The sequence below is a fragment of the Pyrus communis genome, chromosome 6, assembly GCF_041283825.1.
Source record: "Pyrus communis isolate YQ-2024b chromosome 6, ASM4128382v1, whole genome shotgun sequence".
In the NCBI taxonomy this organism is placed as follows: domain Eukaryota; kingdom Viridiplantae; phylum Streptophyta; class Magnoliopsida; order Rosales; family Rosaceae; genus Pyrus; species Pyrus communis.
Window position 1 is genome coordinate 22,697,489 of NC_142570.1, and position 26,664 is coordinate 22,724,152.

The window sequence follows — 26,664 nt, forward strand, 5'->3', positions numbered from 1 at the left end:
GACTAATTGTTATTGACGTAATCAAGCCACATTGATCCGGCTATGTGGTCTCTAACATCATTCATAAAATTGTCGTCATTCAAATGCATGTTTTCCCCTTCTGAACTTGAACCATCCAAATCAGATGATGAATCACTTTCTGAACTTGAACCAGTGTTGTCCACTTCATTTGAATCCATCCTATATAGACAAACCAATAATTATATTCACTTATGAATGTACAAAGCTAAAAGCTACATTCACTTATGAATGTACAAAACACATATATACTCAGTTCTATGTAGTATGTACTATGTACTCAATTTTCACGAACTAGATGATAAATAAAAAGGCATTTTATGCATGCGAATATCAAATAAAATAAGAGCAGTGTGACCTAAGAGTAACTCATTTACCTCTTCCAAAGACACAGGCATGATAATACGACTCCACGCAAGTCCACAGTTGAAAAGACAAGGTTAAAGGAAATCTCAAAAGAAAGGGGACATAGTTTTTGTATTGCAAAAGTCATACAAATTTACCAGAAAAATGAAAGATCAAAACTTAAGTAGCATTCAGTTCTAATTAGCTAAATATGTAATGAACAAGAAGAATAAGGGCAACCCTAAACCAACAAGTCTCCCGCTTTGCGAGGAACATAAACCCCCATGAATAACAAAAAAGATTGGAACTTTGCCTCCTATTCATTGTTCTTCATTCACCAAATTAACCCTTAATTTGTAACAGATTAACAAATTTAAAAACAAGATATTCACAAAGGCTCCTATTGAAATTTGTAGGTAAGTAGATGCTATTTGTACCAGAGAATCCAATGTATCTAATGAATAAAAACAAGATATTCACAAAGGCTCCTATTGAAATTTGTCAAGTTCGGTTAGATGGGAAGTGCTTCGACCACTGCACTCATCCCGTCTTTCCAGCCTTTGAACATGATGAATCAAATGGAGAATCAAAGCAAATCAAGGGTTCCAAAAAACAGAAGGGTACATGAGAACACAACTGAAAATCACTACCCTTGTTGAATTCCAAGGGTTAAAATCCAAATTGCACAATTTTCGACACCAAAATGAAAACGAGACTTCTCTTATTAAATCCAAACAGGAACTATCGCTAAAAAACACAATGTAATTCAAAGACCAAGTCTGTCATTAAAGCATTCACAGAGAAAATATGAAAAATTCATTTTTGAACTCAAACATTTGACATTTTGGCTACTCCAAAGACCCATCCAATGAAACAAGTATATCACATAATATTACTTGCTACATACATGTAGCAAATGTCAGAAATCCATTCTATGAAACAAGCAACCATATGAATTTTGTAACCAACCACATATTTACCATGTCAGCATAAAAAAAGGATATGAACCCATCAGCTAATTCGTGCCATCTATCAATTCAAGATAGCAAAAATCCAGCTTAAAAAGATGATTTTCAAGCTCGTAGCCATCTAATAAACAAACCCCACTTCCAAAAACTCCTCAAAAGTTGAGTTTGAATGGAAAAACGGATAGCAAATTATGACCATCAGACTAACAAAGAATGGATTTTTTAATACACTTTTCATGTAAATTAATCACAACCAGATGGTGGTTCCCAATCCTTTTCTGAAACTAACTACGTAAAATGCGAGTGATGAACAATCAAAGCATTAAAGCATGGTTTTTTTTTTTTTTCTAATATATATATATATATATATCAAAGAACAGAGAAGATGAGGAGGAGGACCTTGTTCGATGATCGGATTCTTGAGCTAATAAGGCTTGTCCAGAACGCTCTCCATCGAGAACGAAAACGACCGAGTCCGATTTGATGTCCTTGTGAACAAAAGCTTGTATTTGTTCTTCCTAGAACCGAAATCGATCAATTTGGATTGCGATTTGCAATGCCACACTGTCTCTGCTCCGCTGCTATGAACGTATATACAGTACATAAATGAATCGCACCAATTAGATAGATAAACTCAATTTCTCACAACCCAACACATAAATCCAACTTTCTGATCATTTTCTCCATTCCGAGGAACCAAACAAAATAGTAAGAGAAAGACCCATTACCTTGATTGTTCCTGACAGTGAAGAGAATGACCTAGTCTCATCCCCAATCAACCACTCAGAGATTCAAAGCTTAAAGCTATTCGCCGGAACCTTCACCCTACTGGCCGAAATCTCTTGGTCGTTCGTGGTTGGTGATGCGGAAGGCTTGTTCGTGGTCTGCGCGACGCAGGTCACTCAGACCTCCATTGCGATTTGAATCTGTGAAAAAGAAAATACTAAAACCTGACTTTTGTTGTTTTCAAATTATAATGGGCTGTTCTTAAATTTTTTTGAGTCCAGTTTTGCAAAATGGGCTTACCAAACGGGTTTTTTTACTTTAAAACTTAAAAATTGTTTTTGAGTTAAAAACTTTGGACTCAAATTCAATACCAAACAGGCCCTTTTAGCTCTTGTCCAGATTATAGCCCTACAAAAAATTATTTTTTAATGCACTGTCAAGTCATATTTATATATCATCTCCAACCGAAAGAGGCTATTTTTTAGCCCCTCAATAATTTATTGTTTTTTAAGTTTGTTCTTTAACTTTATTGGTTAATTGAATTAAACTATCATATTTATAAATGAGTAACTCTTCATATTTTTTATCTTTATTTATGTAATCTTACTAATTTTTCAGAATGCTATGTTTGTTTTGCTTGAAAAAAATAAAAAATAAAAAATAAAAAAATTGGATAGGAGTTTACAGAATGCAAAAAATTGAAATAAAGTGATGTAAGATACTATGGAAGGGTGAAAAGGATGTGAGAAATGGCTTAGATATTTATAGGGAAAAAAAAATAGATTTTTAATTTCATCTTAAAAAAAATCTCAAATCTAACTGCTAGTTGACGTCAGCTAGCATGTGTGCTACTGACAACTAGACCCAACTTTCGGGCTGGCTAGTTGGCTTCAAATGTCCAGCCTGATGACCATGGGCTAGAGTTTGGCCCAGTGGGTCCCCTTTTTTCTTTGGCTTGAACCTCCGGTAGAGAGGGTTTTTTCTTTATTTCGCGCTATAAAAGAGCCTATAGCCCTATGGCATGATCCATTTGAGATGACCTAACATTTTAAACTTGGAGCCATGTAAAGGGCAATCAAAACCTAACTTGGACCGCAATGCAACTACAGGAAACAACTTTTCTAGTGGCTTTTTATTCAAAATAGTCTATGAGATTGTCCACTGTTAATCATTTTGGTCATTATGTGAAAAACTCAGTTACATTGAAGATCACCAATTCAAGCAGAGGGGTTGATTTGACAAAAATACCTTCAATTTAATTGAGTTTTTTTACAGAATGACTAAAATAATTGACAATGAATAATCTCAAAAACCAAATTCAGAAGTTTTGAAATTTCAGGACAATTTTGTTTAAAACCTCCTTTGTAGGAGTGATGGATGAGATCTCCACCACCATCTGAGAGCCTATGACTTGGCAAAACCCAATTATAGAAAAACCAACCGTTGGATCACTTGAGAAGTTGAATTGAGGGTCGACAGCCACCTCACGTTTTACGATCAATTTCTCAAGTCAAACAAAGTATGCAAGTTGATCATCTCTTGTCTCCGTATCCCGATATAGTATTAGGCATCTGGTTGTATCTTGAAACTCGATTTTCCAAACTCTGAACCATCGCCGCCGCTGCCACAAGTGGCAGCAGTACATAGAGCCCACAACTATGACCTATTTTTCGAAAAAAGAAATCCATGTATTTTTTGAAAGATTTATTAATGTGTCGGGAATATGTTTGTTACATCAAGTGTAATAATATAATCAGTTTGAATTCTAAAAAAATTCTAACAAATTATATTATGACATTTGGTGTACTGAGTTGTGTTTTCAGCTATCTTAGCTTAGTTTTTGGAGATGTGATTGATTGATTGTTAAAATGTATTTGGCTGACACCTAATTTGTGAGTAGTGAATATCCAACTATTGGTTCGTTGTTAAATTGTTTGAGTTATGACCTATAAGTCAAATTTATAACATTAGTCAATGTAGCAACTCCATTTTATGTAATTAATAAAAAGAAAAAGTTTTAATAATCACGAGTTTAGCTTCATATTATGTCGATAATATCCTATGAATGAGTTAATCGGACTTAAATATGTGGAAACAAGGTCTTAAACGATGGTAGGGCAATGAAACTTGTATTTCATAGATATTTAGTCTTTACACAGTTTTTTTTTACTCTCATTACGAAGTCAATTGGACAATAATTGTCTGAAAAGGTATACTGCACCAAGGTTAGTATGACCTCATGCTACCATTCAGGGGCGGTGCCACCAACGAATTAGGGTAGTCTCAAGCGCATCCTGACTTCTGTGAAAGGTGTATGAAATCAACCAATGACCTCAAGTTTTTATTTGCAGAGGTGTGAACCTCATGGAAGAAGATGAAGCAAACGACATCATTAGGTTGCTTTGGTTTTGAATTTATTTGACTGTTTAATGAAACGATGAGTTTGGTAGGGGAGTTTTTAGAAGAGAGGTGCAATTTCATTTTAAATGGAAAAATCAACCCCACTACTGGTTTGATTCTCTTAGCTAACCCCCCTTTCTCCTTACTTGCAGACCTCTTCCCCTAATCCTTATTTTTCTACTTCTTTGTATTTTCTTTAGCCTTCCACAGTCTACCTCTTACTTGGTTATCTAGGTTTGTACATATTTTTCTTCTTAGCATTGAATTTAATAGAGGTTTTCAGTTTTGTGAAGATTACACAAATTGCATGTATTAACATGTTATGAATTCAACTTTTACACACACGCATATATATATATATATATATATTTATTTGTGAAAGGCTCATCCTCACTTAGAATTCTAGCTCCGCCGCTACTATTATTTTTAAAAATGTGTTATACCATTCACTCAATAAGTTATAGATGGAAACAAGGATACTTGAGCTTCAACTCCCATTTATGCTTACTCTTTATAAAGGAGTCTAATGAGATGGAAATAATACTCTAATTTGTCTTCACTATCTCTCTTTTTCTCTCTCGATTTTATAGTTTATTTTCAAAAATTTTGACAATTTTATGTTTTTTGCGTTTTTGATAGGTAAAGAACAGTCACAAAGAAAATGCCCGGAAGGGAGGGCAAGCAAAACCACAAAAAAAATTCAAAGTCAAGAGAAACACACCACAACGCGAACAGTTCGCCACAAGACCCAGCTCTCAAGGAAGACAAACTGACAATGGCAAGAACATCCTCCACGAAATTTACTTTACAATAATTGTGACGGAAATAGATAGTCCTGAAATTTGCAAGCCAATTTTGAATATTTTCTGCTGGTTTTTTAGGAGTGAGGACCCTTGCAGGTTTCTTTTGTGAGGATTTTTGGAATTCTCAAATCACATCTGTTCATCATACATCATAGGATAAGAAATCATTGTAAATTTTTTTATTTAAAATTAAATATAACCAGTACTTAACGAAAACTAATCGCACAATACACGATGAACGAATGTGATTAGAGGATCTGAAGAGGATCCTCTCTCTCTCTTTTGGGAGTTTACCATTAAACGCTTTGACTACTTTGGACTGATTTTTTTTTTCCACCATGAAAACAAAGAACTTTGTTTTTGGGCCTATTTGGTGGGCTGGGTAGGATTAGGTAATAGGGATAAAATTGGATTGACATGATTTGTAAGACAAACTTGTAACTCATAATGTCCAGTCATATTTATCTTATAGAAAAACCAACCGTTGGATCACTTGAGAAGCTGAATTGAGGGTCGACAGCCACCTCGCGTTTTATGGTCAATTTCTCAAATCAAACCACGTGTGCAAGTTGATCCTCTCGTCTCCGTATCTCGATAATAATATTAGGCATCTGGTTGTATCTTGAAAATCGATTTTCCACACTCTGAACCATCGCAGCCGCTACCGCAAGTGGCAGCAGTACGTAGGGCCCACAACTATGACCTATTTTTCGAAAAAAGAAATCCATGTATTTTTTGAAAGATTTATTAATGTGTCGGGAATATGTTTGTTACACCAAATGTAATAATATAATTTGTTTGAATTTTAAAAAATTTCTAACAAATTATATTATGACATTTGGTGTACTGAGTTGTGTTTTTAGCTGTCCTAGCTTAGTTTTTGGAGATGTGATTGATTGATTGTTAAAATGTATTTGGCTGACACCTAATTTGTGAGTAGTGAAGATCCAACTGGTGGTTGGTTGTTAAATTGTTTGAGTTATGACCTATAAGTCAATTTTGTAACATTGGTCAATGTAACAACTCCATTTTATTTAATTAATAAAAAGAAAAGTTTTAATAATCACGAGTTTAGCTTCATATTATGTCGATAATATCCTATGAATGAGTTAATCAGACTTAAATGTGTGGAAACAAGGTCTTAAACGATGGTAGGGCAATGAAACTTGTATTTCATAGATATTTAGTTTTTACACAGTTTTTCTACTCTCGTTAGGAAGTCAATTGGACATTAATTGTTTGAAAAGGTATATTGCACCAAGGTTAGTATGACCTCGTGCTACCATTTTGTAAAAATGTTTTATACCATTCACTCAATAAGTTATAGATGTAAACAAGGATACTTGAGCTTCAACTCCCATTTTGTACAAATTTTATTTTTTTTCGTTTTTGATAGGTAAAGAACAGTCACAAAGAAAATGCCCGGAAGGGAGGGCAAGCAAAACTACAAAAAAAAAAAATCCAAGTCAAGAGAAACACACCTCAACAGGAACAGTTTGCCACAAGACCCAGCTGTCCAAGGAAGACACACTGACAATAGCAAGAACATCCTCCACGAAATTTACTTTACAATAGTTGTGACGGAAATAGATAGTCTTGAAATTTGCAAGCCAATTTTGAATATTTTCTGCTACTTTTAGGAGTGAGGATTCTCGTTGGATCCTCGTGAAGATTTTTGGGATTCTCAAATAAATCCGTTCATTATACATTATGCGATCAGAAATCATTGTAATTTTTTTTTATATTTAAAATTGAATATAAACAGTACTTGACGAAAACTAATCTCACAATACACGATGAACGGATGTGAGTAGAGAATCCCCGGAATCGAGGATCCTCTCTCTTTTGGGAGTTTACCATTAAACGCTTTGACTACTTTGGACTGATTTTTTTTCTACCATTGAAAAAAGAACTTTGTTTTTGGGCCCATTCGGTGGGCTGGGTAGGATTAGGTAATAGGAATAAGATTGGATTGACATGATTTGTAAGATAAATTTGTAACTCATCATGTCCGGTCATGTCTATTTTATATTTTAACACAATAAATACAAACTAGATTCAAATGTATTTTAATTGATTATAACCTACTCCATTTAGCCAATCAAACAAGGCATTTGGTGAATAAGATTCCATTTTAGTTGGCAAAAGATAGAAACTAGTAACAAAATTCTAGCCACCCAAGACAAAACTATCACCAGTCACTCAGTACTACGGTATGGTGATATTCTTTTTCGCCTAGAAGTGAGAGGTCTTAGGTTTGAATCTCGGAGATGACAAATTCAATACCAAATTTGACTACCCATTGTGTGGTTTAACCAAAATTTTCCTTCATTTAGTATAAAAATATCGATTTACTCAAAAAAAAAAAAATATATAGAAACAAAAACAAAAACAAAACGTACCACATTTTTCATACCAAAAAGGCAAGAGTTGTGTCCTTTTAAAAAAATTAAAAAAAAAAGGAAATTGTGTGTGTGAATAGGAGAAAAAACATAAAGGGAAAACAAAATATGAAAACATTAAAGTACATGGAATTGGGACTTGAATCGATTGCCGTTCATCCATTCAAGATTCCCGGCGTCTCACTTCACTTGGATTCGCTGGCCCCATCTCCCTTTGGATAACGACAAAACCTACCCTCAGCCACTCAAAACGGTGTCGTATTCTTATTCCGTGTTCCCACCGTTTATATCTTAAGAGAAAAAAAAAACATGAAAAATCCGAAATTCGTGGAAAACAGAGACCCCCGCCATAGATAAACAGCCACCGAGCTCTTAAAGTACACAGAGAGGCAGGCTCCTTCTCCTCTTTTCCAAAACCCTAACCCTAACCCTAATTGTTGGATTGATACAGGAATGGCTGCCTCATCGTCTTCAATGTCCTCGTCGTTTTCCTCTCTCTTCTCTCGCTGCTCCGTCAGCCATAGAACTCTGCTGCCCAATGACTCTGCCTCTCGAATCTACGCTCCTAATAGCGTCGTAAGCAAGCTCATGATTTTATGTTCTTATTCGGCTTTAAATTCCTGTTTATTATTTTCTGCTTTACTTGTTTGGTTTTAGGCTTACAGCAAATATTTTTATTTTGTTTTTAAAAAGTAAATTTCTTTTAGGTGTTGGATTTCTCCATTTTTAATACGAATTTTGTGCAAATTTTGTGATTTTTTGACATGTTGGGTGAAATGCTGGTAGTGGGTATTGGTGTGCAGCTAAAGAAATTTGTTGTCTTCGTTTTCATTTTCTACATAAAATTCTAATGAGGTATATGAATTCCTTTTCAAATTTTACTAATTTGTGTGTGTATATAATTGTGGTAGAAATGTGGTATGCCGGAACCAATTAAATACGGAAATGGGAAGCCAATCATTCCGATTGTTAACGAACCAACACTGCCTAAGTTCTTGGAATCGGCACGCTTGGAGAAATCGGTGAACAGAGATAGTTCCCGGCTCAAACTGTTTTCTGGAACAGCAAATCCTGCTCTTTCTCAGGTAATCAAAATTTCGTTTATAGTTTAGTGTATGTATGCTTTCAATGAGCATTTCCACTTTCCCCGTTGGCATATAGAGCAAAAAGTGTTTAGCGTTTTAATGACGATGATATACTTGAGTAACTAGCACTCTTACAGAATTCTTGCTATACATAGAACCAATATTTATTAATTTTCCAGAAATTGTTTTAAGTTCTTTCCTGCATTTTCTGCCTGTTCAGAGTATCCCCGGTTGAGAATATAAACTATTATGCCTTGTGTTGTAGAATATAATGTCTTGGACCTTCCACTTAGTAGTTTTAGAATGTGCCCTTAAGGCTTCCAGTCCAGCCCCTTAGTGGTTAATTGTCGTCGTTCTAGCTACTGTACATACTTGATGTTCTTTGCACAAGAAAGAAGCTTATCTGAGTTTGATGCACTATTTCAAACCTTCATTACAAATACAAGACTGAACTTCAACATTATCTGCCATCTTAAATTTATGAAGCTGTTTTTGACATTGAATTACAGCAATACAGAAAGTCTTTGTATATGTATATGTGTGCACACATTGCGTGGGCATGTGTGTTTTTGTTTGTGTTTGCTTATATGCTGCATATACTCAGTACTGTTCTCTTACCAGATGTCTCGCATGTTAAGAATCTGGACCACATCCTTAGGCATGATTTGATATAATCAATGGTTTTGATTCGAAATGTAGCACCATAACACATTCTTAGGCATGTGTATGAGAGGCTAAAATGGTGCGTGTTTATCATTTCCATATTTATATCTTGAAAAGATAAGGATAAGCCATGCATTGTATGTCTTTTGTTTTTGAACTATTGTGTATTGCTTCAAAAATTTGTTAAGTTTGTCATTTCAACACAATAAATCTCTTATAGCTCTTGAGGCCTTTTTCATATGATTTCTAACTCTGAGATGATGCGCAGGAAATTGCTTGGTACATGGGATTGGAGCTTGGTAAGATCAACATAAAGCGATTTGCTGATGGTGAAGTTTATGTTCAATTGGGAGAGAGTGTTAGAGGATGTGATGTATTCTTACTGCAGCCAACCTGCCCTCCTGTAAATGAGAACTTCATGGAGCTACAGATAGTAATTGATGCTTGCCGGAGGGCATCGGCCAAAAACATTACTGCAGTAATTCCATATTTTGGATATGCCAGAGCTGATAGAAAGGCAAGTTTATATTCATCTGTGTTGTACATGAACTTGTCTTGGATATCTATCTGTCGGAAATATATGGAGATCAAAGATTACAAACAAAACTTGGGAAGTGTTGCAGTCTCAGTGGTTTTATTCATGCTTTATCAATGGGAGGGGATATCAATTAAGTTTGCGACCAGAGCAAAGTTTCATATTTACAGTTATTCACATCTATTTTAATTGAGGCATGTCTTGTCTGTCATTTGAACTGAATTATACTTATAGAGACGGATAAAGTATTATTTCTTAATTTGTATTCTTCTATTTTTCTCTAGACTCAAGGGCGTGAATCCATTGCAGCCAAACTGGTTGCTAACCTCATAACCATAGCAGGTGCAGACCGCGTTCTTGCTTGTGACATTCATTCTGGGCAGTCAATAGGTTACTTTGATATACCAGTGGATCATGTATATTGTGAGGTATTCAGCTCAAGGATTTTTTTTCTTTGTAATAGTTTCGTGTTCTGTAAAACTTACGGTGTTTGTCTCGTGCAATGAAGCATGTGATCCTTGATTATCTTGCAAGCAAGACAATTTGTTCAGATGATTTGGTAGTGGTGTCCCCTGATGTTGGGGGAGTTGCAAGAGCACGTGCTTTTGCAAAAAAGTTATCTGATGCACCTTTAGCCATTGTAGACAAAAGGCGTCACGGACATAATGTTGCTGAGGTAATCTCTTCACCATAACCCTGCTTAGATCTTTGTATAGCGTATAATGCTTGACATGCAACATTATATTAGGAGATAGATATAATAAATTGTGTGCAGTCGTTCTCACAGAAGTTTTTATTCTCATCAATTGACTTCAAGATATAAATCATGTTACTTGTCACATTTCTCTGTCATTACCCATCCTCTTAAAAGTAGTTTCCACACCCATGACTTTCTATGAGGTACATAGTTATTTTGGGATATTAAAAAATGTTAGGACAATCTATTGGTGCACAATGGCATGATTGTCAAAGTTATAGCTCCTAGTGTAACTCACAATTCACAAATAAACGTCTTCGATATTTAACTCAAGTGTCTTACAGAGTGTGAAACTGACTGATGTTAACAGCCAGATGTAGCATGTCTGTGAACTAGTGAATATTGTCAACGCCCTTCTTCTTACTTGTATGAATAAACATCTCCCAATCTTTCCTCCCAAGTAGTTTAGCGGGAAGCGAGGGAACATTTTCTATTTCGACATATCAGAAAATGTATGACTAGTATGGTTCAAAACTGCTAATGAGCAAAGAATTGTTGCATTTTAATATTTACCTTTATAGGTGATGAACCTGATTGGCGATGTAAAAGGAAAAGTTGCGGTTATGGTGGATGATATGATTGACACTGCTGGTGAGTCAAGTGACCTCTCTTGAACCATTTCATGTGGCATATATCATTCAAAAGTGCTGGCAATTCTCACTTTCTAAACGAGTTATACGTTGTAGGGACAATTTCAAAAGGTGCAGCTCTATTACATCAGGAGGGGGCAAGAGAAGTCTATGCTTGCAGTACCCATGCTGTGTTTAGGTACCAACTTCCTTTGTAGTGTTTTATCTTCTTAATCTATTTCACTAAATAACCTTCGTTGTTATTACTTCTTTCTAGAGATAACCTTCGTCCCCTCATTTGACTGGTATAACTTGGATTTTGGTTTTCCTTTTGAAGTTGATAAAATGGCTTGTAATTCTAGCTGGCAGTTACTGATCCAAGTTCCACCTATACTAAATAAGAATTGATAATCTACCTTATCTACTAGCACCTGTTAATTTTCAATGTGATATCGATATGAACCAACAACTGAGTTTATTTTGCTGGTTGTTTAATCATTGTGTAACGTGGTGGTGTTACCGTATCAATCATAAGATAATGATCTTGTTGGTTTTTCTTCACAGCCCTCCTGCAATCGAAAGGTTGTCAAATGGCCTGTTTCAAGAGGTGATTGTGACAAACACAATCCCTGTTGCAGAGAAGAATTACTTTCCCCAGTTGACGGTCCTTTCAGTAGCAAACCTTTTGGGCGAAACTATATGGCGCGTGCATGATGATTGTTCTGTGAGTAGCATATTTCAGTGACCGAGACCCTTTTGGGCAGAACCATATGGCGCATGGACGATGATAGGCAATGCCAGTGACTGACTCCTTTTAAAATCTATATTATGCTGTTTTCTATATTTCGATCCACATTGGTTTACCCATCCAAGGTTTCTGATTTATTAGTTCTCCACAGATTTTTCGGGTGGGGGTGGGGGGAGGAGCTAATGTCCCCAAGTAGGTCTCAGAATATAGGTTGCGTTAAGAATTGTAAGAGTTGGAAGATTTGGAATGGAGTAATGTAGAAAGAAATGTCAATTCCAGGAGATGGGCTCCTAAAGGACATCCTGCTTTCAAACCCAAATTTTGACCTAGTTCAGTGAGCTTATAGCTTATACAGCCCTGGAAGTTTCAGCTGTTAGGGTTGATGGAAAATCATAATTTGTTATCAGGTGTGTATCCTATACAGAGTGGTTGTTGGCCATTAGATCTCGGGCATTGGATCCTTAACCAAGAATTTTAATGGTCAAAATCCTATTGTACCATATTTCGAAGAAAAGAAATTGTACAATGCTCTGGTGTATCTTATACATCGAGATTTTTGACCAATAGATCTTGATTATTGGAACCTAACCAAGAATTTGACTTTGCAAAATTTGGTGTATGGGTTACTACGGAGCATATTAGAAACTCTTACGAATTTGATATGTGATGGAAGTTGCACTTATTAGTACAAGATGACAATTTTGAAGTGGTGATGAATTTATTTAAATATAGCAACATTAATGTAATAATTCAATTTGTAATCGAAAACAAACACACAACATGGTTGCTAAAATAAAAAAGAAAAAGCACAAAACATTTTGAAAGAAAGAGACGGTAGGGGATAAGCTAAGCTTGGAGCCTTTGAGCCTTTGAACATGGAAATCAAATTCCGCAATATTCCTTGACAGAATACCCCACTCCAACATTACGATGATTGTCCAGAAAACGTAATCCAACATATGCAATGGCTTGTACTTCAGGGGGTGGTCCTCGGCGTTAAGCTCGTCCGGTGCACGTATCACCCCTTCCAAGTACGAAAATAGTCCAAAAGAGGATCTTACCTCATTTCTGTTCAGACTGACTCTATGTTTACAAAATGATATTCTGTCGTTGCTCCAAACCTAGGCAATAAAAAACAAAGATTATTTACGAGATTTGAACTTAAGATCACTCATACAGGTGAAGAGGGAAGTTAATCCATATAGAAATAGAGCCCCTTTTAGCCTATTACATAGCCGCGTTTATGTCCATGAAACAGAAAGATTACTGGAAGTGTATGGTGGCATACCTGAAATCCTTCGCACGCCATGACCAGGAAAGATGAAGGCAAAGGATCAAAACCAATCCATTTGTTATCTTTTGTACATAGTTCAAGACCTTTGACATGATTTTGGTGGAGTATGGTAGTAAAAGTCTTGTCTGCATGCGCGGGTAGACCCTGTCCAGTTCCGGTTTTCTGGGGTTTCTTATATTTCATAAAGCGGAGAGCGGATACAATCGATTGGACGTGATCATCATGGCATTTTTCTACATTATAGTTTTCGAATACCATTCTTGTCACCACTTGATGTAGTTCTGCCATCACTTTTGTATACGCATCAGCACTCTCACTAGACAAAACTGTTGGGGATTAAAAATGCTTCACTACTTGGAGATGTTTATCTCACAAAGGAGATTGTAATGCAGCGGAATTTGATAGGCAAGAGAAAGAAAAAATCACTCAAAGTGTTATACAAATTTTTTTTTTCTCACACAATCTTAATACAAGAGGAAACACTCAAACACACTCACACTTCACTCTTTTTCTCACTTCTTGCTCTCTTTCTTAGTTCTTGCTACATGGCAACACACACACACACACCTAAATTTATAGGCATGTTTGCCGACTTCACTAGCACTTTCTAGTGCATGTTAATGCACACACTGCACCGACATATGGCTTATGGCCATATAATATTACAACTTGCTAGAATTATCTAGCTTATTATGCATGCCTAATGCACCGACAACCTTTTGCTAGAATTTTCTAGCACATTTCATGAGTTTTCTATGGGCTGGATCATCTTATTGGGCTGAAGACAAGATTACCATTCAACATCCCCCCTTAATCTTGTCTTGTGACGCCGATTGAGTTTCTTAGTCTGACAAAGTCTTCTTGTTTGAGGGGCTTGGTGAATATGTCTGCGATTTGGTCTTGAGACTTCACGTATTCCACTTGCACATCCTTTCTTGCAATGCACTCTCTTATGTAGTGATAACGGGTATCTATATGTTTGCTCCTGTTATGGAATACTGGATTCTTTGCTAGAGCTATTGCAGACTTGTTGTCGACATAGATCTTTGTTGGCTCTTCTTGTCGCATTCTTAATTCTTTCAGCAAGTTTCTCAGCCAAATTGCATGGCAGACACATGAAGTAGCAGCTACATATTCAGCTTCGCAGGTAGAGAGAGTGACAATCGGTTGCTTCTTCGACATCCATGTGAATGCAGTGTCTCCCATGAAGAACACAAATCCAGTAGTGCTTTTTCTATCGTCGGAATCTCCTGCCCAATCACTGTCGCTATATCCAGCAAGTTTGTAGTTATCAGAACTTGAATAAAACAAGCCAAAGTTAACAGTACCTTTGAGGTATCGAAGAATTCTTTTGGCCGTTTTCAAATGTGTAGTTGTGGGATTCTCCATGTGGCGACTGATTAATCCGACAGCATAGAGAATATCTGGTCTTGTGCAAGTCAAGTAGCGCAAGCTTCCAACTAGACTTTTGAAAAATGTTGGATCTACGCTTTCTCCTTTGTCATACTTGGTTAGTTTGACTCCGCACTCCATTGGCGTGCTCACGGGCTTGCAGTCGTCCATTTTGAACTTTTTCAGTATCTCCTTTGTGTAGCTTTCTTGGGAGATGAGAATTCCTTCTTCGTTCTGCTTGACTTCAATGCCTAGGTAATATGCCATCAACCCGATGTCGGTCATCTCAAATTCTTTGGTCATCACTCTCTTGAACTCTTCAAACATGCTTGGATTACTCCCAGTGAAGATTAGATCATCCACATATAAGCACACAATCAAAATATCTTCATCTTTGACTTTGACGTAGAGAGCATGTTCATGAGGGCACTTGATGAAGTTGTTTTCCTGAAAGTACTTGTCGATGCGACTATTCCATGCTCGTGGCGCTTGTTTTAACCCATAGAGGGCTTTCTTCAGCTTCAAAACTTTGTCTTCATGCCCTTTGATCTCATAGCCTGACGGTTGCTGAATGTAGACTTCTTCTTCAAGGACTCCATTTAGGAAGGCGGACTTCACATCCATTTGTTGAATCTTCCAACTGTTTTGAGCTGCCAAAGAAATTAGTAATCGTATAGTTTCCAACCGAGCAACGGGTGCGAATACCTCATCATAGTCGATTCCGGCTCTTTGACTATAGCCTTTCGCCACTAGTCTTGCCTTGTATCTTTCGACCTCTCCATTGGCATTTTTCTTTGTCTTGTACACCCACTTGACTCCGATGGCTTTGTGTCCTTTCGGAAGAATAGCGAGTTCCCATGTATCATTCTTCTGGATTGCTTCAATTTCTTCATCCATTGCTTTCCTCCACTTAGTATCTTGCACTGCTTCTTGGAAGTCGACTGGTTCACAATCAGCAAAGAGACAGAAAAGTGTAGGATTATCAAGTCTTTCAGCTACTTCATAAAGATCTCGTATACTTCTTGTGCGTGGTACTTCTCTTTCATTTAGACTCCCACTTGACAATGCTGATGCTGATGAATTACCATGATCGGTTGATGTTGGTGAAGCAGGTGGAGTAGTGGATTCTTGTTGAACCTCTCTTGCTTGCTCCATCATCCCTTGTTCATTCTCTTCTTCAAATTGAGGAAAGAAGTGAAGATCACCTGCATGCGGGCCAAAATCCCATTCTCCTTCTTCATCGAACATCACGTCTCGACTGATCACCGTCTTCCCATTGTTTGGATTATATAGCTTATAGCCTTTTGAATTTGTGTCATAGCCGATGAAGATGAACTTCTCACTTTTGTCGTCGAGTTTGATTCTCCTCTCGTCTGGTACGTGTACATGGGCTATGCTTCCAAAAACTCTTAGATGAGAAATACCTGGTTTTCTTCCACTCCATGCTTCTTGCGGAGTTTTTCCCCACACACTCCTTGTTGGAGACCGATTGGATAGGTAGACAGCACATGCTACAGCTTCTGCCCACAATTCCTTAGGCAATTTCTTGCTTTTGAGCATGCTTCGAGCCATGTCGAGGATGGTTCGATTTTTTCTTTCCGCCACTCCATTTTGTTGAGGGGATCTTGGAACTGTCAAAGGTCGACGAATTCCATTTTCTTCACAAAATTCTTGAAATTCCTTCGAAGTGAATTCTCCTCCTCGATCAGATCTCATGGCTTTGATCTTGCAACCACTCTCCTTTTCTACAGCGGCTTTGAACTTCTTGAATGCTCCAAAGACTTCTGATTTCTGCTTCAAGAAATACACCCAGGTTTTTCTTGAAAAATCATCAATGAAGAGAAGGAAATAATTATTTTTACCCAAAGAGCTTGGTTTTATTGGACCGCACACATCGGTGTGAATGAGCTCGAGTGGCTTCTGGGCTCTTGTGGTCGACTCCTTTGGAAAGCTTTTCCTGAACTGTTTCCCAAGTAAACATCCTTCGCAAACTTGATCAGGGTGGCTGATACGCGGTAAGCCTCTCACCATCTCCTTCTTGGATAATAACTCCAATCCCCCAAAGTTAAGATGCCCAAAACGAAGATGCCAAAGCCAAGATATGTCTTTGTAACATATCTTGAGACACTTTGCAACATCGTTTTGAATGTTCATGGGAAACATCCTATTCTTTGACATTTTCGCCTTGGCAATTAATCTTCCTTTGTCATCTCTAAGAAAAAGGATATAATTTTTCGTATGAAAATCATAACCTTTTTCTAAGAGTTGACCCAAACTCAAAATGTTGCTTTTCATATTGGGCACGTAGTAGACATTCGAAATTAATTGGTGACCCCCATTTTCCAGGGGAATAAGGATGTTACCTTTTCCTTTTACGGGTATTTTGGATTCATCTCCAAAAGAAACGTTACCACTCACTGATTCATTGAGCTCTACGAAGATGCTTCTTCTTCCGCACATGTGGTTGCTGGCGCCGGTGTCAAGGTACCATGTATAGTCTTGGTCTCCATCATTGTTCTTGCATGCTAGTAGCACAACACCATTCTCTTCTTTCTCTTCTTTCACATAATTGACCTTCTCATCAAGTCTGTTGTTTGGAGCTCTACATTCCCAAGCATAATGCCCAAACTTTTGACAATTATAGCATTGAACTTGAGATTTTTCATACCTTGAGTTTGAGCGTCCTCTTCCGCGACCTTTTGTTGAGCTTTCTCCTCTTTCGTAGTTGCTATGGTTGTTTAAGTTCCAACCACATCCACGCCCATGTCCACGTCCGCGACCTCGACCACGACTTCTTCCGTATCGGCTTCTCTCGTTGTCGAAGCTTTCTTCTTTCTTCTTTGGCTGAACATGCGTCTTAAGGAGCTGCTCATCATTCCCTTGCCTCTTCTTATGTTTCTCTTCATATGCTTGTAGTGAACCCATTAATTGCTCTATACTAATTTCTTCCAAGTTTTTAGTTTCTTCAATCGTCACGACAATGTGCTCGAACTTGGGGTCCAACGAGCGTAGTATCTTCTCCATAATTCTAACATCTTCTAACTTTTCTCCGTTTCTTTTTAATTGATTGGAAACGGCTAAGACTCTTGAGAAATAATCAGAGATTGATTCAGACCCTTTCATTTGTAGAGATTCGAACTCACCTCTTAATACTTGAAGACGAACCTTTTTCACTTGTTCGGCTCCTTTGTAAGAGGTTTGAAGCTTCTCCCATGCTTGCTTGGCAGAGGTTGCACTCGAGACCTTCTCAAAGCCATTGTCATCTAATGCTTGGTAGATAAGGTAGAGAGCCTTCTTGTCTCTCTTTCTTGAATCTTTCAAACTCTCCTTCTGGGGTTGAGACAGAGTAGCTTCATCTTCTGGCTCAGTGTAGCCTTTCTCCACGACTTCCCAGACATCGTGTGCACCCAAAAGGGCCTTCATTTTGATACTCCAATTATCGAAGTTGTTGCTGTCGAGCACTGGAACTTGGAAGGCTGCCATAGCATTGCTAGCCATAGCTCTGGTACCACTTTGTTGGGGATTAAAAATGCTTCACTACTTGGAGATGTTTATCTCACAAAGGAGATTGTAATGCAGCGGAATTTGATAGGCAAGAGAAAGAAAAAATCACTCAAAGTGTTATACAAATTTTTTTTTTCTCACACAATCTTAATACAAGAGGAAACACTCAAACACACTCACACTTCACTCTTTTTCTCACTTCTTGCTCTCTTTCTTAGTTCTTGCTACATGGCAACACACACACACACACCTAAATTTATAGGCATGTTTGCCGACTTCACTAGCACTTTCTAGTGCATGTTAATGCACACACTGCACCGACATATGGCTTATGGCCATATAATATTACAACTTGCTAGAATTATCTAGCTTATTATGCATGCCTAATGCACCGACAACCTTTTGCTAGAATTTTCTAGCACATTTCATGAGTTTTCTATGGGCTGGATCATCTTCTTGGGCTGAAGACAAGATTACCATTCAACAAAAACAACAATGTAAATGGTGAATCGATATATTCCGAACTCAATCATTTAACAAATGTAAACAAAACCATACCGATATTGATCATTTCCATTAGGCCAAAAGTGATGTTCGAATGTGCGTGGCTTTTCACTGTCTGTACCAGCTGCCAAGCTTTCATGGAAAGGCGTAGATGTATAACCATCAGTTACAGGTTTTTCCTGCGGAGTTTGGGCTTTAGTTTCAATTGGGAAATCAAACAGCTCTTTTAATGTCCCAAACATGCTGTCCTGAAGCTCAGGTGAAACTTTGTTGGGCAGGACTGCCATGAAACAGCCAAACTCTTCGAGTGCGCGGCAAACATTCCCACGTACTGAGAGCCAAGAACTTGTCCCTGGCTTCAAGCAACCCTCTTGGGAGAAATCTACTACTGGAATTTTGGGTACCGTTTGGGTAACACTTGTGACACTCCTCTTTTTTCTTTTCACAAGTTAAGAGGTTTTGAGGGCTCTAAGGGCTGGTTTGGTATTGCTGTGCTTTGAAAAAAAAATTGCTTCTGCTGTGCTGTGAGAATAAGCAGCTGTGAAATAAAGCAGTAGAGTGTTTGGTAAACTTTTTTGTAAAAGTGCTTTTGAAAAAAAAAAGCAGTATTATAGTGTTTGGTAAACTTTTATGTAAAACAGATGTGAAAAAATACCGGTTTTTCAAAGCTAGGTTTTGCAGCTTCTTGTTTTTGGCTTTTTTTCACCCAAAACTGTGAAAAAAAACTAAAGTTGAATGTTTACCAAACACAAAAACAGCTCCCAGCTTTTTTTTATACCAGCTTTTTTCAGAATCACCTCAGTACCAAACCAGGCCTAAGGATATTGAACTGGAAGCTGTAAGTTCTCAACCGATTAAACTGATATTTACAGAGTAGCTAAGTTGTGTTTTTCTGATTTTTTTGTGAACTATGGTTATCTGTTTGCTCACAACTTAATTTAGAACTTCAACATCTGCGCCAATGCCAAATTAGGGTTTGATACCAATTGTTGTGTCAGAGCTTCATGAGCGTAGGATTTTATCTTAAAAGACCTCAGTTTAATCAAAAGCGAACCACCTACATTGTCGTAATTTGTACTTCTTCGATGTTGGATTCTCTTGAAATCCATGTTGCGGCCAACTTAACACCAACATGAACATCAAAACATGTGATTTATGTCGAATATTATTAACTAGCTACCTACTTTCCTTTATAAGTTAACTTGTGTTCTAATATAGGGAGTTATTTTTGGCACTCCAAAAATGTCATGCACTTCGAATTTGTAAAAATGTAAGAGAGCATTTGTAAAGAAATAGTGCTAGATGGCCTTTTTTTAATGTTAACGACAACATCGGAATTATATGCTGGCTGCAAATTGAGTTGACTTGTGTTCTTGTAATTTAGTGACCAATCCCTTTAGTTTAGTTCTAGGGCCAATTTACATTGTTAGATTATTTTTGTCTATAAGGAATAAAAAGTCGGCATATTTTGGTTGAAGCATTTGGCCTTCATAGCTTATATATTTGTTTTACAGAAACCATCCGGCGATGAAAAGCAAGGGCGAGAATAAGGTCAAACCCTAAAGCCCAACTTTGGCAGGATGTTCTCAATGAAACAAGGGTGAACAACCAGCAAAGTAACAATCACTAATTTATAGATAAAAGTAATCTAACAATGTAAATTGCGAGGTACTTTGATATTCGTTGTGGGCAGTCATTGGGTTACTTTGATATTCCAATGGATCATGTATATTGCGAGGTAATTCAGCTTAAGGATTTTTTTCTTCACTTGTAATAGTTTCGTGTTCTCTAAAAGTTATGGTGTTTGTCACGTGCAATGAAGCATGTGATCCTTGATCTACAAAAAAAAAAAAAAAAAAAAACAAAAAAAAGTGGGGTTATTAGCAAGGGTCAAATGTTGTCGGTAAGCCATTTTGCCGTTGCAAATACTTATTCTGACGGTAAAAAAGTCCTCGCTTGGCTGCGTAAATTTTTCCATGTAAAATACTTTTTTTTGACCAGCAGTTGAAAATACTTTTTTATCGACGCACAAAACTTGTCCTTAGTAGTTAGTTTTCGTCAGATCAAAATTTGAAAACAACAAACTTCTTCATTTCCGACATGCTAATATGGTCACAAATACTTAAATGATTCTTAAAATTACTTTCCATATGACATCTATTTTTTCGCGATGATATATTTTTGACAAAAACTTGAGTGTCAGAAATTTTATTTCCAACAGTGAAATATGTATTTTTGACAGCCTAGCTTGTTGTAAATATTTATTTTTGACCATGTTCAGTATTCTCCAAAATTTTATTCTCCCGCCTCTTTCAATTTTTTTTTAATTATGTATAACCATTTTTTTTTTTGTCAAAATGTATGATTTTGTTTGAATCCATCGTTTTGACAAGATACACAATTTAAAAAAAATAATAAAAATCAACGGTCCAACTGTCAAAATTATTTGTTTATACTCCAATATCACACATCAAAAATCACAAAAGATAAATATTTAGAGGTTAGGTAACGGGACAAAAAAATTTCACGGTTATAAACAAAAAATCACGATTTAAAAGTTATTTTAGATCCGATTTTTATGATTTTTTTATTTTTTTATTTTTTAAATATTTTTTTTATAGCTACACTCCTCCACCCTATAAGAATACAATGAACGAATTCGATCTTCAATTTAAAATATATACACTATCGGATACCACAAAATCTTATGTTATACCTAATGGAAATATTGTTCTAAAAATTGGCCTAGGTGGCTGCCTAGGCGTTGGATGGTCAACGACCACCATGATTTACACCGAATCGGTCACAAAATTGGAAACCATATTAGGCGGATGCCTAGGTGGGATTAGGTGGAGCTGACGGGACTGGCGGTTAGCTAGGCGAAGAACTTTTTCTTACAATTTTAATCCAGGCCATGAACCAAGATCATTATTGCTTGAACTTAGTGGCAGCTATGGCATTAAGGGATTAAAGTGATAGTAAAATACATGCATATTTAGAGATAATGCATGTATCCTGCTTTAATTTGTGACTTATGAGATCTAGTTTAACTGAAATCTTTTAGTACTTTGGGAGTTTTATTGTAAGTTTATTTCATTTGTCTTTTCATATTTTTCACTTTAAGTTTTAAGCCTATAAATACTTGTATTTGTAGGGCAGATAAAGTTGAAGTTGTTTGAATTATCATATTGAAATTAGAGTTGTAAATTCGTTTTTAAGTGTCTTTGGGCTCGTTTGAATGTGCTTTTAAAATGATTGAAAGTGTTTTTAGAATAAATTAGAGTTGTTACTTTGTTCTTCTAGTTGTCTACGTCGTAGGCATCTAGGGTTTTTAGGTCTCTCCTCGCACTAAGAGATAGGGGACCCTACCTATCCATTTCATCTTTTCATTTTCTCCCTGCTGCGCCTTGCATCAAGTTCAATTCGGTTTTCCAGGTTCATATTCCAATAAATTCGTAAGTTTATGTATGATATTGCAGCATTTTATACTTGAAATATGGACTTGTAATTGCACCTAAACTTGAGGATGCAAAATATAAGTTACCTTTTAATGTTATTTTGCTGATTAATTTATTTTTGAGGATTAATTTATTTTGAAGACAAGAACCGAAGAGTGATTGTTACTTCGCCGGTTGTTCACCCTTGTTTTCATTAAGAACATCCTGCCAAAGTTGAGCTTTAGGCTATGCCCTTGTTCTCGCCCTCGCCTTCATTGCCGGATGGTTTCGGGAAACAAATACATAAGCTCGGAAAGTCGGGCCAAAAATGGTATGAAGAAAAGTAGTCGCCCAAAGGAAAAATATGAAGAAAAGTTAGGCCATAATATGCCGACTTGTTATTCCTTAACGCATCATAATTGATAAGAGAAAAAAAAAAATATGCCGACTTGTTATTCCTTAACGCATCGTAATTGATAATTGATAGCGATAAAATAATCTAACAATGTAAATCCACTCCAGAACTAAAGGGATTGATCACTAAATTACAAGAACACAAGTCGACTGAATTTGCAGCCAGCATATGATTCGGGTGCTGTTGTCACCACTAAAAAATGTCGTCTTGCACTTTTTTCTTTACAAATTTATTTTTAATATTTTTACAAATTCGAAGTAATGATGATATTTTTAGAATGCTAATAATAGCTCCTTGTAATAATATGAACACAAGTTGACTTATAAAAGAAGTAGTAGGTAGCTAGTTAATAATATTCGACATAAATCACATTTTTTGGTGTTCATGTTGGTGTTAAGTTGGGGGCAACATGGATTTGAAGAGAATTCCACATCGAAGAAGTGCAAGTTACAACAATAAAGGTGGTTCACTTCTGATGAAACCGAGGTCTTTTAAGATACAATCCTATGCTTATGAAGCTCCGACGTCACAACTATTGGTATCAAACCCTAATTTGGCTTTGGTGCCGATGTTGAAGTTCTAAATTAATGTTTTCTTTGGTATCTTCTATAATCATGAAAACGTGTATGGCCGTCTTCTGTCCACAGAGCAATAACTGTTGTGAGCAAAAAGTGTTAAAGCGATGGGCCCACTTCAACAACACCGATACTATCCCCACTTGGTCAACTATCCATCAGGTGTGGGGTTTTATTGCAAAAAGTCTCGGTATTAGTTAGAGTGGGGTAATTCTATTTAAAGGGCTTGTTCTCAAGCCTTTTGGCCGATGTGGGACAAAGGAATTCTAACAAAAAGATAACCATAGTTCATAGACAAATCAGAACCACACCACTTAGCTACTCTATAAATATCAGTTTAATCGGTTGAGAACTTACAGCTTCTAGTTCAATACCCTTACAGCTTCTAGTTCAATACTCTTAACTTGTGAAAAGAAAAAGATGAGTGTCACAAGTGTTACCCAAACGGTACCCAAAATTCCAGTAGTAGATTTCTCCCAAGAGGATTGCTTGAAGCCAGGGACAAGTTCTTGGCTCTCAGTACGTGGGAATGTTTGCCGCGCACTCGAAGAGTTTGGCTGTTTCATGGCAGTCTTGCCCAACAAAGTTTCACCTGAGCTTCAGGACAGCATGTTTGGGACATTAAAAGAGCTGTTTGATTTCCCAATTGAAACTAAAGCGCAAACTCCGCAGGAACAACCTTTAATTGATGGTCATATAACGGGGCCTTTCCATGAAAGCATGGCAGTTGGTACAGACAGTGAAAAATCACGCACATTCGAACATCACTTTTGGCCTAATGGAAATGATCAATATCGGTATGGTTTAGTATACATTTGATAAATGATTGAGTTTGGGATATATCGACTCACCTTTTACAATGTTCTTTTGTCTAGTGAGACTGCTGATGCGTATAGAAGAGTGATGGCAGAACTAAATCAAGCGGTTACAAGAATGGTATTCGAAAACTACAACGTAGAAAAACACCTTGACGATCACCTTCAATCGACTGTGTCCACTCTCCGCTTTAACAAATATAAGAAGCCCGAGAAAATCGGAACTGGACAGGGTCTATCCGGGCATACAGACAAGACTTTAACTACCATACTCCACCAAAATCATGTCAAAGGTCTTAAGATATATACAAAAGATAACAAATGGATTGGTTTTGATCCTTTGCCTTCGTCCTTCCTATTCATGGCATGTGATGGATTTCAGGTATGCCACCATACACTTCCATTAATCATTCTGTTTCATGGATATAAATGAGGCTGTCATAGGCTAAAAGGGTTTCTATTTCTAGTGATCAACTATAATCTATGCTTTTTCTTGCCTAGGTTTGGAGCAATGACAGAATACCATCTTGTAAACATAGAGTCAATTTGAAGGAAAATGAGGAAAGATACTCGTTTGGACTATTTTCATACTTGGAAGGGGTGACACGCGCACCGGACGAGCTTACCGCAGACGACCACCCCGTGAAGTATAAGCCATTGCATATGTTGGATTATGTTCAATTTTATGTGGCCAATTATCGTAACGTTGGAGTTGGGTTTTCTGTCAAGGAATATTGCGGGGTTTGATTTCCATGCTCGAAGGCTTAAGGCTCGAAGGCTCCAAGCTTAGCTTATCCCCTACTGTCTCTCTTTTTTTATGTATTGTGTTTTTTCTTTCTTGTTTTAGCAACCATGTTGTGTGTTATGTCATTAATGTTGCTATATTTTAAATAAATTTATCATCACTTGAAAATAGTCATCATCCTGTACTAATAACTACCAATTTCCATCAAATATCAAATTCATAAGAGTTTTTAATATGCTTCACAATATCCTAGCCATACATGCACCAGAAATTTTGCAAGTTAAATTTTTAGTCAAGTTCCATTAACCAAGATTTCACGGCCAAAAATCTTGATATATAAGAAATAATAAAGCTTCTTGTATAACTATTTTCGAAATACAGTACCCTAGGGTTTTGACCATTAAAATTCTTGGTCAAGGATCCAAAACCCGAGATCTAGCGGCCAAAAATCACTCTCTATAGGATACACTCCTGATAACAATTTATGATTTTCCATCAAGCCTAACAGCTGAAACTTCCAAAGCTGTTTAAGCTATAAGCTCACTGAACTAGGTCAAAATTTGGCTTTGAAAGCAGGATGTCCCTTTAGGAGCCCAACCAGCTCCTGGAATTGACATCTCTTTCTACATTACTCCATTACAAATCTTCCAACTCTTGCAATTCTTAAAAAGCAACCTAGCTATATCCTGAGACCTACTTGCGGACATTAACCCCTCCCCCCCACCCCCACCCAAAAAACACTTAAACATATGTGGAGAACTAATAAATCAGAATACTTGGATGAGTAAACCAATGTGGATCGAAATATAGAAAACAGCATAACATAGATTTTAAAGGGAGTCCGTCACTGGCATTGCCTCAGAGAACAATCATCATGCACACGCCATATAGTTTCGCCCAAAAGGTTTGCTACCGAAAGGACCGTCAACAGGGGAAAGTAATTCTTCTCTGCAATAGGAATTGTGTTTGTCACAATCACCTCTTGAGACAGGCCATTTGACAACCTTTTTATTGCAGGAAGGCTGTGAAGAAAAACCAACAAGGTCACTATCTTATGATTCAGACGGTATCACCACTACGTTACACAATGATTAAACAACTAGCAAAATAAACTCAGTTGTTGGTTCATATCGATATCAAATTGAAAATTAACAGGTGGTAGTACATAAGGTGGATAATCGATTCTTATTTAGTAGAATTGGAACTTGGATCAGTAACTGCCAGCTAGAATTACAAACCATTTTATAAACTTAAAAAGGAAAAACAAAATCTAAGTTATACTGTTGTACCAGTCAAACGAGGAGACGAAGGTTATCTCTAGAAAGAAGTAATAACAACGAAGGTTATTTAGTGAAATGGAAGAAGAAGATTAAACACTAGAAAGGAAGTTGGTACCTCGACACAGCATGGGTACAGCAAGCATAGACTTCCCTTGCCCCCTCTTGATGTAATAGAGCTGCTCCTTTTGAAATTGTCCCTACAACATATTACTTGTTTAGAAAGTGAGAAATGCCAGCAATTTTTTAAAGATAAAATCTCAGATGAAATGGTTCAAGAGAGGTAAACACTTCACTGACCAGCAGTGTCAACCATATCATCCACCATTACCGCAACTTTTCCTTTTTGCCAATCAGGTTCATCACCTATAAAGGTAATTATTAGAATGCAACAATTCTTTGCTCATCAGCAGTTTTGAACCATACTAGTCATACATCTTCTGATATGTCGAAATAGAAAATGGTCCCTTGCCTTCTGCTAAACTACTTGGGAGGAAAGACTGGGAGAAGTTTATTCATACAAGTAAGAAGAAGGGTGTTGACATTATTCACCAGTTCATAAACACACTAATCTGGCTGTTAACATCAGTTAGTTTCTCACTCTAAGAGACTTGAGTTCAATATCCAAGACGTTTAATTGTGAATTGTAAGTTACATTATGAGCTATAACTTTGACAACCATGCCAT

At 36.9% G+C, this 26,664-nt stretch overlaps 2 protein-coding genes, 1 long non-coding RNA gene and 1 pseudogene across 4 annotated transcripts; 2 read left to right on the top strand and 2 right to left on the bottom strand.

Annotated features, from left to right (window-relative positions):
* Positions 1–77: 77 nt before the first annotated feature.
* On the bottom strand, positions 78–2,184 carry LOC148696456 (uncharacterized). 2 transcript variants are annotated; one of them, XR_015963831.1, is made up of 3 exons: positions 2,060–2,184; positions 1,731–1,909; positions 78–180 (listed from the first exon to the last, which is right to left on the bottom strand). It is a non-coding gene; the product is annotated as an uncharacterized LOC148696456 (long non-coding RNA). The 2 variants fall into 2 exon arrangements; XR_015963830.1 differs by having other exon boundaries at positions 1,731–1,912.
* Positions 2,185–7,948: 5,764 nt separating this feature from the next.
* Positions 7,949–12,725, top strand: LOC137710739 (ribose-phosphate pyrophosphokinase 1). The gene is made up of 8 exons (XM_068449849.2): positions 7,949–8,238; positions 8,574–8,747; positions 9,679–9,927; positions 10,230–10,373; positions 10,454–10,621; positions 11,224–11,293; positions 11,389–11,470; positions 11,836–12,725. Exons 1-8 carry the CDS (start codon positions 8,116–8,118, stop codon positions 12,014–12,016), a joined length of 1,191 nt encoding a protein of 396 aa, XP_068305950.1. The 5' UTR covers positions 7,949–8,115; the 3' UTR covers positions 12,017–12,725.
* Positions 12,726–12,768: 43 nt separating this feature from the next.
* LOC137711297 (deoxypodophyllotoxin synthase-like) lies at positions 12,769–19,822 on the bottom strand (annotated as a pseudogene).
* A 3,701-nt stretch (positions 19,823–23,523) lies between these two features.
* On the top strand, positions 23,524–24,746 carry LOC137709871 (deoxypodophyllotoxin synthase-like). Its single transcript, XM_068448848.2, has 3 exons — positions 23,524–23,937; positions 24,016–24,337; positions 24,457–24,746. Exons 1-3 carry the CDS (start codon positions 23,561–23,563, stop codon positions 24,700–24,702), a joined length of 945 nt encoding a protein of 314 aa, XP_068304949.2. The 5' UTR covers positions 23,524–23,560; the 3' UTR covers positions 24,703–24,746.
* The last annotated feature ends 1,918 nt before the right edge of the window (positions 24,747–26,664 follow it).

Excerpts from the sequence above, each read along its gene's own strand:
- LOC137710739 (XM_068449849.2), top strand. The coding sequence starts at position 8,116 with ATGGCTGCCTCATCGTCTTCAATGTCCTCGTCGTTTTCCTCTCTCTTC. Across the intron at positions 8,748-9,678 it reads CAAATCCTGCTCTTTCTCAG|GAAATTGCTTGGTACATGGG; the intron begins GTAATCAAAATT and ends GATGATGCGCAG. Across the intron at positions 9,928-10,229 it reads ATGCCAGAGCTGATAGAAAG|ACTCAAGGGCGTGAATCCAT; the intron begins GCAAGTTTATAT and ends ATTTTTCTCTAG.
- LOC137709871 (XM_068448848.2), top strand. The coding sequence starts at position 23,561 with ATGAGTGTCACAAGTGTTACCCAAACGGTACCCAAAATTCCAGTAGTA. Across the intron at positions 23,938-24,015 it reads AATGGAAATGATCAATATCG|TGAGACTGCTGATGCGTATA; the intron begins GTATGGTTTAGT and ends TCTTTTGTCTAG. Across the intron at positions 24,338-24,456 it reads TGGCATGTGATGGATTTCAG|GTTTGGAGCAATGACAGAAT; the intron begins GTATGCCACCAT and ends TTTCTTGCCTAG.